The sequence below is a fragment of the Scardinius erythrophthalmus genome (assembly GCF_964197995.2).
Source record: "Scardinius erythrophthalmus genome assembly, chromosome: 1".
NCBI lineage: Eukaryota > Metazoa > Chordata > Actinopteri > Cypriniformes > Leuciscidae > Scardinius > Scardinius erythrophthalmus.
The window spans coordinates 3,422,772-3,431,433 of NC_138221.1; the positions used below are offsets into that span (position 1 = coordinate 3,422,772).

Here is an 8,662-nt window from a genome sequence, read left to right on the forward strand (position 1 = left end):
AGAATGACTTTCAACACTGTAGGCAAATATATCCATAAAATCCATATACTGTAAATGAAAATAAATCTGGCTTTTTATATGTAAAAAAACAAACATTTTAATCTAAACATGATTATGTCACTATAAGTGCTCAGTTTTCTGAGAAGAAGAAAATAAAACAATGAACAATCCTCTGTAAGTTTTTGCTATTGTAAATATTGCTGCAGATTGGCTCTAAACTCATCAGTATTTTATTCTAATATTGTCGGCATCTCTATTTCCTCTGGGTGCTTCGAGTCCTTCCTCCCTGCAAAATAAAAGCATTGACTGACCTCTCGTATGTGTTTTTATCATGATTGCAGATTGTTCCAGATCAGATGAGTGTGAATCATCAGATTGTGTGCGGCTCAAAACTCACCAGCTCTTCTTGCACAGATGATCTGAAGAAGAATCACAGTAGGAGCAGCAAACACTGCCATCTCAACAATAATCACAATCACTGCAGGAAACATGAGAGGAAGAAGAGAAACTGTACATGACTGAAGTCAAGGGTATTCAACTATCAACAGTTATTGATGAAGCATTTACAGACTGACTGATAGTTTAATGTTATAAAGCTGTCAGTATAAATGAACGTGTCGTACCTCTGTATAATGATCCAGCAGTCACACTGACTTCAGTTTCTGATGCTGTATCAGCTGGATCTGTGGATCACGTCTGTTAGTTCAGTTCAACACATAATGCCACTGTAAGAACAATGGTCGTACATTAATATTAATATTAATATTAGCTCAAGTGATCTATAGGGAATTTTAATAATTAATCATGAATATGATTAATATTTTGTATGTTACAGTTACATTAATTTATCGCAGCTGAACTAGATTGATATATGAACGATTACCATAACGGGTTATGGTTCGTCATTAATACATCAATTGTTCTTATTTCAGCTCGAAGTTATGGGATAACTTTAATGGAATTAATTTAGTTATCAAACAATCTGTTTGTCCAGCGAACAGATTGTTCGTAAGATTAAATTAACTCTCAAGGAAAATTATCCTTCTTACAAACACGAGAAAGAGTATCTCTTCCAGGCCTTGAAAAGACACTCTCGGTGTTTGTAGACTAAAATTAGGTTACTTAAATCGTAGCCAAGATAAAGCATATAGCTAAGATCGAACATTTCAGGGACTAAGTAACATGGGCAATTAAATCAGAGTCAGTCAAGGGCATATGGAATTTAATAATTGGACTAATACTACATCGAACTAAGGAATACAAGTTCTACAATTTACACGAGTAAATGTATGTACAGGACATGAAAACAAAATACAAGACTAAACGGATAACAGATGAGAGAGGGAGAGGAAGGGAGAAAGTGAAACTAAAGTTTCAGGATGAGAGAGATCACCGAGATGATCTCAGCATGGCAAAAATCACCGACAGTAACCCGTAAGAGACAACAAAGAAATCACATTGTAAGTTCAATTCAATAATCGATACTTGCATGGTACATGGTTCTCTTTGTATTTGCTGAAGAAGAGCTCCTTTAAGAGCGGGGCGTGTTTCCTCGTGTCTTCGGGGCGCGTAGACTCGCGCGCAGTTTAAAGGTTCACTGAAACGTGAAGTGGCCAGAAACATGATTCAGAGTTCGGTTCCCTTTGTGGAGGGAGTAACGAATATGAAAATAAAACTTAGTAAAGAAAATAAAACGGAGATGAGGACTTCCTAGGTCCCATGGAGCCAGGAATTTCCTCAGACGCAGTGCTCGTGCACGTCCTCAATGAAGACGAGCGCGCGCCGCGGGATTTTCAACAGTCTTTTCCTCTGAGTTGAAGTTGTCGGCTGAAGTTCGAAGACGAAACAAAACTAAAAGACTTAAAGAAAATAAAATATCAAGCCCCCTAAACGGGAGCCATTGATGGTCTCCCTGATGAGGAGGGTTCGAACAAGCAGGAACAAACAAGACGAAAGAAAATACCGAACTCAACTCAGCAGAACGCGGAGTGTAACCGCTTTTCTAGGGCACAGGAATTTCACTCCTCCCTGGGGCTTGAGCCAATTGGAATGCGAAATTCCAGGCGGGAGAAAAGTTCTTTGTCTCACTATGAGTTTGATTTGCATGTTTTATGGCAGTCTTAGGATCATGCCATTTCTACGTTAAACAATTATAACTGCAGTAAAATGCATTTTATCATAATTTGGTATCCATATCTTTCCTACGGGTATATGGAGGTTCAATTCAAGACCAAATTTGGTATGTTTAAAAGCTACGGCCTAGAAGTACCTTCTTACTCTGTAAGATAAGTATTAAAAGTTCGATTAACAAACTGGGAATAAGACTAACCTAAAATGTGATGTGCATTTACAAGTGGGAATGAAAATTAGACTTTTTTTAAAAAGATCCACATGGCATATCTATGATTGCAACGGGTGCACATCTGAAACCTTATTCCTTTACGGTTTACAAGAGTACAAAAACCCATCACAGAGAAGAACAATCATGAAAAAGAGAAATTACATTCAGGCTTACATATTTCTTCAATGGTTATACATATAAAATATCTAGGATGAACACCTAATTCTGCTCTTCTGGCTAACATTCCTGTTAGGTAATAAAACACAGTTCCACACAGGGGGGAAGGGATTGCCAGAGAATGTTAGTGAACCCTCTCTAACTAAAACACTATTGATTAAAGAATACATTTCAAAACCACACCTCTAGAAAATCACAATTATATGGTCAAACGAATTAATAAAACATGCGTACAGGAAGATCAAACCCAAATCTGAGTTACATACATTAAAACTATATTTCTATAGGAGGATGTTTGTGTGTGTGTGTGTGTGTGTGTGTGTGTGTGTGTGTGTGTGTAGAAGGTTTCAAGTTTCGTTATCTCTCTGTGGTCCAGAGAGGGAAAAGGGGGGTTTGGAATGTCTCTGAGGTGACATTAGTGTCGTAAAAGTCAATTGGTTCCAGTCTTTATGGAGCCTGGCGTATGATTTGTAATTTCGAAGTCAGGAGGTTACAAGCTCTGATAAGCTTAGCAAAGAACGTTTTGGGCAGGAATTTGCTTAGAAAACACAGAGAGTCCGAATTTGTTAATTCAGAATCAAACGAACGAATGATTCAAATAGCCAATGTTGTTACACCACATATACACAACATCATCATCACATAATACTGGAGCTTCACATCACAGAAATGATGAATATGTGCACGAGTCTGTCATCTATTATCTTCTTACTTCACTCTCAAGCTGTCAGGAGGAGACTGGCAGTAGTTGAGAAGAGACTGTACTGTATTACTGTATTACTGTATTACTGTGTTACTGTATAATTTATTCCTGGTTTATATGAGAGTGAAACACAGTTGAGCTTCTGCAAATAAACCTATAATTAACCTATAATTCCTAAAGCCGACCTCCTACATGGGTCATTTTAGGCTTTAATACACTCGTCTGATTTATGCAATATATCATGTATGACCCATGTAGGAGGCCAATATTGGGGATTATAAGGATTGTATGCGGTTTATGACTTTGACCACTAATATTTTACAACTCCAAAACGTATGAAGCCATCAGAAAGAGTAGAGCCAATCTGTGGAAGTTTTCACAAATCTGTCAGAAAAGAGTGTTTTCTCACCTGAATACTTGACAGTGTATCTGACTGAGGTCAAGAGTTGATCTCTGCGAGTAAGCTGACATCTCCACTCTCTGTTGTCATCTTCATTCAGGAGTGTTGTAGTCAGACTGATGATACAGTGATCTTGATCTGATGATGATAATATCTGATATCTGGAGTCTGTCTTCAGATCAACACCAGCCTGATTCACCCACAACAGCTCAACTCCCTCAGAACGGACCAAAGAATCACAGGAGAGTCTATAAACTGAATACAACTGACAGGAGAGAGTCACAGAGCGGCCTGGACTGATCTCAGTCTGTGAGGATGATGAAGATGATGAAGATAAAGTTGATGATGGAGACACTGAAACTGAACACAAGACACAAATCACAGACTCTTCAATCATCATCTGAGTTTAAAGGGAGAATCTGCCCTTTTTAAATTGACCACATAATCATAAACTTACCGTGAAGAATATTCAGAAGAACATCAGCATCAGGTCCTTGTTGTTCTCCATTCACATATTGTCTGCATCTGTATAATCCATAATCTTCTTCTGTGATGTTCTTGATGTTCAGAGAGCAGTCAGACTCCAGACTCAGTCTCTCATGTCTCTCTGTGTCTTTATTCTTTATCCCTCCAGTAATCAGTTCATCACCGTTATAGTAGATCCATGTAGTTGAGTTGCAGTCAGAAAGAGCTTTATTACAGGACAGAGAGACATTTTCACCAGAACTGATGAACACATCATCATCTCCACTGGTTCCTGAAACACAGTATATCTCAGTGATCATTATGATATATATTAATAAATGAAACATAAAACACACCAGCATAAAAAGCAGAAGTTTTAAATCATAGTATTTTCCCTGACTTAAAGCAAACAACACACTCTCCAGAATAAACTATTAGTCTTCATCAGAGAGCTGTTCAAATCACTCACACACTCTTAATATGAAGATAATTCTTCATCATCAGATGTTTGAGTGACACTATGTCCAGTATCAGGAATAATACAGTATGATCTGTGTGTATCAATACACAACTCTGAGATCACAACGTGAATGTGTGCAAGAATAAACTGAGCATGTTCAAATGAACTCTTTCCAGACTAATTCCACTAAATGTCTTTAGAGAAAATACAGATTTCTTTACCTGTGAGAAGTGAAGAGAGAATGATCAGTCCCAGCACACACAGATCACACTTATCAGCCATTTTCTGTTTCTGTCAGTCTTTCTCTTCATTATATATAGTTACAGCTCCTCCTTTAAACATCATCAGCTCCTCCTGTGGTTATTAACTTCCTCTCATCTGACCAACCGAGTGTTTAAATCCGTTGCTATATAGTGACATATATAGACTGTGTATTTTAACACTGGGGATTTTGCTCTGTGGTCTTGAATGGTCATGACTCTGAGTAAGCTTTTCTCACCTGAGAAAGACAAAGACACTCCCTAATGGCCCTATTAGGAGCTATCAGGGCCCTATCATTCTGAGCAACCTTGCACAATACTGTAAATGAGGAGATTTAAAAAAAGAATGGCTTTTAAATTGTTTGGATTTATTTACAACACAACATAATCCAAAGATACAAAACAAATGTCAAAAAAGCACTCATTGAAAACTATTATCCAAAGACAGAGACCTTTGTGCCATTCCTAAAAGCATTGTACATACCTTTCATTTCCAAGGTGTTTGATTTTCACTTTACCATGTTCATGTACAGAGACTCATGTGAATGTTGAAGTCAGCAGGAGTGGCATCTGGGCCCTGAAAAAAAAAAAAAAGTGAACATACTGATATCAAGAGAAACTATAGGCCTGCACGATTTTGGGTATAAATTTTAGATTTTTCTGGTTAAAATTGCTTTTTAAAATTCACAGAATACACACACACACACACACATAAATGTTTCCAATAATAATGAACATCAGGTTTATTGTGCCTTATAGGCATAGGCTATGCGCAGTGCTGCATAAAATAATAACAATAACCATAGCAGCCTATAAATCTTCCAAAATATTTCAGTAACAACTAAGCTAGAGAAAAATATATTGATTATCATGTTACTTCAAATGTTTCCATTTGTTATGATGATATGGCATGAGATAATAGTAAAAACATGAAGCCGTTTGGTGCTTTTCACCAAATATGATACATTCAAACGCGATCGCGCTCCAAATATGATACATTCAAACGCGATCGCGATCCAAATATGATACATTCAAACGCGATCACGCTCAAATATAAAACATTATGATTACCATATCTACATTTGAGCAGATATCCACAAACACAGTAACAGTAAACACGGGTCTAAATATTATAATATTCACCATATATCTAGCAACAGTTCAACTGCAACGTGACATTTATGCAACAATAACAAACTAATATGTAAGAATTTCTTACCTTAAATCTTCCTTGTTTTCAAATCGCGTTCTTCTTAGGTAATTCCAATGTAAGCTCACGGCGCTCGACGAAAAGCAGAGACTTGTGAAGTGTTTTGGTGTTTTGTTTTTGAGGTAACGAGCGCGTTCGCGTCCCCATGTGGAGATTTGCATGTGAATGTCTTTTATGCGAGTGGGCGTGGCCAAATTAACTGTAATGAGCAAGCGTTTGAGAAGCTGGACATCTTGTTGGTTTTATACAAATTACTTAAACAGAGAATATTTGTTTTCGTTTTGAATCCGATCATTTAAAAGTACACACTTAAATGTTTATAAAGGTATATGGCTCATAAATGTGTGACAAGTATTTGCTGAGTTTTGTTTCAGTTTATAGACGTGCTCAAGAAAAAAAAGTTCGCCGTGACGGAGAGGCAGAACGCACACCCTGTTTATTTTCTTTATTTTACAAAAGCACAATGTTTTGATTTGATTGTAAGTGGACACATACAAAAGGAGAAATATCACAGATTCTTTTTTTTATATTTCTTTTTTCTGTATGACCATAAATGACGGAGTAATTTAAGTTTATAGTGCTACAATGTGGAGAAAATCCGGCAAAACGAGCCTGCGCGTTTGCCGACCTCAGAGGGTTAACTTCCTCTCATCTGACCAACCGAGTGTTTACATCCGTTGCTATATAGTGACATATATAGACATATATAGACTGTGTATTTTAACACTGGGGATTTTGCTCTGTGGTCTTTAATGTTCTTGACTCTGAGTGACACTCAACTTTCCTGTACAAAACCCCCATGTAATGTATTGAGTGAGCGTCGACAGCACCCTCATCAGTCTAAACGCTTCCCTCCTAAACGTCAGGGACCCTGGGCTAAGATAATGCTGGACACTTCATCATCATCATCATCATCCAGTGAAGACAAGCTTTTCATTTTCTTTAAAAGACAGAAAAGAAGGTTTTGGGTGCACCCGATCTTACAGAAAAGCGAGTATGAAGGGGAGTGTGCTAATATCCACTTTTCTTTTCCTCTCTCCTTCTTCTCTCACAGAGGTGTCCCTGAGGCTTTCCCACAGTTTTTTGCATCTTCAACTAAACACAGTGCGTTTTCTAATGTCGATTACATTACATGTCACACACGAAGTAACAAGATAAAATCATTCGACTAGAAACTGTAGATATCACACAAAGAATGTATAGCAGGGGTCGGCAAATAACTTTGGCCGCGGGCCAATATTTTTTTTAGCCAGTAGATGGCGGGCCAGCTACACGGAGTAGTCCGCAAAATTTAGATCTCATTTCCAGAATCTCACATTCAAATGTCTCTAACGGAAAGAGAGAGATAAGTAGCCTATAACAATTATAAATGCTATACAAAAATTGTGTTCGTGTCAATATAAATATTATTTTAACATTGTACTGTCAGCAGAGAAAAAATGTCACAGAAAAAAAATAATGAAATATAAATAACAAATAAATATCAAATCACTCAAGCAACATAAATGAAAACCATATTGCCCTACTGAAAAATGAAGTAGCCTAGGCTATTTTCTGCCAAACTATTTCAAACATCCTTGCAAAAATAAAATAAATTAAAAAAAAAATAATAATAATAATAATAATGTTGTTGACTGACAATGGTTTCAGTACCAAACAGCTCCTCAGAGCTATAGGTGTAGCTACAGGTGGTCAGAATGAAGTGTGGATACGCTGTCAAAACACGTCGGGGAGTGGGCTATTGTCAGTCAGACCGCCCGCTCTGTCCAAAACTACACCAGAGTTCTGACCGCTACCGTCTTTATACTTTAAAATAGAGTCCTGCACGGGTTCGGGTACCCGACGGGTCACCCGCAAATTTTGCTCAAACGGGGGAAAAATATCCAACTGTGTCGGATACGGATGCGGGTCGGGTCTGACACGGGGGAAACACGGGTTTAAAACAATCACATTTAAACGTAAAAATATATGCATATTTTTAGGAACACATCTATAAAAAATATGCCTGTATTTCAAGTTTATAAAATAATTTAAAATCCACATCAGTTTATCTGTGCCCACGCGCCACGCCTTCCCAGGAATCTATAACGTTACCTTACTTTCAGTTTTAAAAATTCATCATAACCGCGCGCGCGATCTGCTTGCAGTCGTCGAGATGGATGCTGAGGAGTTGAAGAAAAGAATAGCTAGTGGAAATTGTAAAGTTGTCGACAATAGTCATCAAAAATCAAGTCCAGTGTGTGGGAGAAATTTGGAGTTATCTGAAGAAAATATTGTAAGGCTTTGCTGCATTTTCATGTTGGATAGCCGCAAATGTGGAACTTCATCGCCGAGGAAGCACGCAGATAACTGTGGTAACAAAGCAGTTCTATCGAACAGTAGCCTATTTTTCAAATTTAACACTGTTAAGTAGCCTATGTGTGGTGTGCATTAAAATGGCCGTAATCTGTTACCACAATAGTACTTGATCTGTTTAAAACGATTTAATTGGTATATGTCTGCTAGGTGTTAAATTAAAATTCAACATTCAAATTCGTCTAAACCTGTTATTCATTTTTTCTATTTTTGATCTGAGCGCACAATCAGAAAATCGGAAAACGAGTCGTTATTCGTTTTTTTTTTTCATTTTAGTTCAGGAAATAAATA

General features: G+C 37.4%; 1 protein-coding gene across 1 annotated transcript; it reads right to left on the reverse strand.

Moving 5' to 3' along the window:
• Nucleotides 1-230: 230 nt before the first annotated feature.
• LOC308687328 (uncharacterized protein) lies at nt 231-5,289 on the reverse strand (the record flags this gene model as incomplete). The annotated part of the gene is made up of 6 exons (XM_081359805.1): nt 5,046-5,289; nt 4,768-4,952; nt 4,079-4,378; nt 3,631-3,981; nt 398-478; nt 231-286 (listed from the first exon to the last, which is right to left on the reverse strand). The coding sequence occupies exons 2-6, from the start codon at nt 4,826-4,828 to the stop codon at nt 231-233; spliced, it is 849 nt and encodes a 282-aa protein (XP_081215931.1). The 5' UTR covers nt 4,829-4,952; nt 5,046-5,289.
• Nucleotides 5,290-8,662: the final 3,373 nt, after the last annotated feature.